At 57.9% G+C, this 2,142-nt stretch overlaps 1 protein-coding gene across 1 annotated transcript; it reads right to left on the reverse strand.

The window, feature by feature from the left end:
* Nucleotides 1-6: 6 nt before the first annotated feature.
* RPRM (reprimo, TP53 dependent G2 arrest mediator homolog) lies at nucleotides 7-998 on the reverse strand. Its single transcript, XM_004375389.2, has one exon. It carries the CDS (start codon nucleotides 815-817, stop codon nucleotides 488-490), a length of 330 nt encoding a protein of 109 aa, XP_004375446.1. The 5' UTR covers nucleotides 818-998; the 3' UTR covers nucleotides 7-487.
* Nucleotides 999-2,142: the final 1,144 nt, after the last annotated feature.

Raw genomic sequence — 2,142 nt, forward strand, 5'->3', positions numbered from 1 at the left:
GGGAGCGGGAGGGAGTGGGTAGGAATCCGGACATGGGTTTGTGAGTCCCCATTAAGTCTGTGGCAATAAGCCTATACGTAGGTCATTTTTCGGCGACCAGGCGATCGGTGCCCTGGGTCTCCCCCTGCCCGCCCTCTCCACCCGCCCCAGCGCTCGGCCCACCTGCGGGTGGAGAAGGGCCTCCGCCCCGTCGGTCTCCCTGCATCCCACGCCAACGGCAGCTTCCAAAGTTCAGAGCCCTAACAGCCCTCTTCTCGCCTCTTGCTGCTGAGTCCAGAAGTCCGGGCGCTCTCCTTTTCCAACAGCCAGGCACCAGGGCTTTCAGAGGGCGAGCGAAAAACCGGTCGCTTCATCCTGAAAGGCAGAAGTCGAGAGAAATAATTGACTCCGACAGGTTTGCTTTGCCCGGGCTGGGATAGTAAGGGGCGCAGCCGGGCCGGCGAAGTGGGAAGGCGTGGGAACAGCTGCCGCGGGGGCGGGGGGCCGGTCAATAGGGCCCTACAACCACCGCCTCCACCTCCTTAGACGGTCTCCGGTCCTTCACCAGGAAGTTGATCATGCCTTCGGACTTGATGAGCAGGTTGCAGCCGAGGAAGAAGATGCCGAAGACGACGGTGAGCGACAGCACGCACATGACGGCGATCTGCACCACGCGCATGATGTACAGGCTACGCTCGTCTGGGCCGCCCTCGGCGAAGCCGTCGTCAGTCACCACGGACGCCTGGGTGCAGCAGCGCACGGCGCGCTCCAGCGCCTCGCTGCTGTTGGCCAGGAACAGGCCCGCCACGTCGGTCTGGTTGCCCAGCGCCGGATTCATCGCGGGAGCAGGCGGGCGCCCCAGGAGGCGCGGATCCGAAGGCTGGGAAGGCGGTGGCGCGGAAGGAACAGGTGCCCCGCTAAGTGCTCACTTGCAGATTTGAGCGCGCGAGTCTAGTCTTTATCTCCTTTCGAAAGTCCCCGGGCCGTGGGAGTTTCCCAGAAGCCTCTTCAACGCTCGCAGCAGCCCGGTTCCACTGCGCTGTCCCCTCCTGCCCAGGCGGTGCTTGTTCCCGGCGCTCGCTCGACTGGGGGCTGTTGGAACTTGGCGGGGCTGGGCCAGCCCGGCCGTGGGAGGTGCGGGCGGCGGCGGCGGCCCGGGCAGCTGCTCTAAGCGAACAGCGGCCTCTTCCGGCCACGCGGTGGCTCTGCAACTGCTCCCGTTGAACGGCGGAGGAAGCAAAGGAGCGAACCTAGTCTTGCTTTTCTTACCGCGCTTCTTTCCCTGTTCCACAGGCCGGGCAGAGGTCACTGCACTCTCCTGGCTTGATGGATGATTAAAGAGGTTGAAAGGGAGAAGTGGGGAGGAGTTGTGGCCAGCTGAAAGTTTCAGAGGAACTGGGTCACACCAGCTCTTCGTGTCCTTTGCCTTCTGCCCTTCTCACCTCGGAGTGCGTGGAAAGTGGCAATGAATCAATCGCAGGTGCCAGATGGTCCTTGCAAATGCTCGGTCCTTCTGCCTGTGTCTGCCTTCTCTCCTGTGTCGGATTTCTAGTGGAGTAGGGGTGAGTTGGAAGTTTTGTTTTTTTAAAAGCAGTGAATTTAGAAGGAAAAGAAGGATGAGACGGAGGGAGAGAAGATGGGAGTAAAGAAGGAGGGAAGAAGGCAGAAAGGAAGGTTAGAAAGAAGGGAGAGGGAGGAAGGAAGAGCCCCCCACCCTTCACAAAAGCGATTGGGAAACAGAGCAAGGAATTTTATAGTGATTTTTGAGGCTAAGGAAAGGAGGTTAGAGGAAGGAAGTGTCCTTTGGCCCTGAGGGGAGATGGTTGCCAGGAGCAGGGTCACCTCTTTGGAGGGAGGGAGAGGGGGGCAGAGTGGCCACTTGCTTGCAATCTTAATTGCAGATGAGTTTTTGGATATGCGTCTAGCGTTTCTGTTTGTTGACCTTAAATCACTTTCAGGGAATTTCTCATCAACATCTATCACCTAGAACACTGGCAGACTGCTGGAAGACCTCCCCATTTTCCGTAAGCTGATGCATCTCACCCTTAGTCATTTTAAACCAAACTACAGCTATTTTAGGGGGCTAGTTGAGGCTTCAGCCCATTCGTTATATTTTTGCTGCTGATTTCAGTGAAATTTTAATAAACCTCTCAGATTGTTTCC

This window comes from Trichechus manatus, unplaced genomic scaffold (assembly GCF_000243295.1).
Source record: "Trichechus manatus latirostris isolate Lorelei unplaced genomic scaffold, TriManLat1.0 scaffold00036, whole genome shotgun sequence".
NCBI lineage: Eukaryota > Metazoa > Chordata > Mammalia > Sirenia > Trichechidae > Trichechus > Trichechus manatus.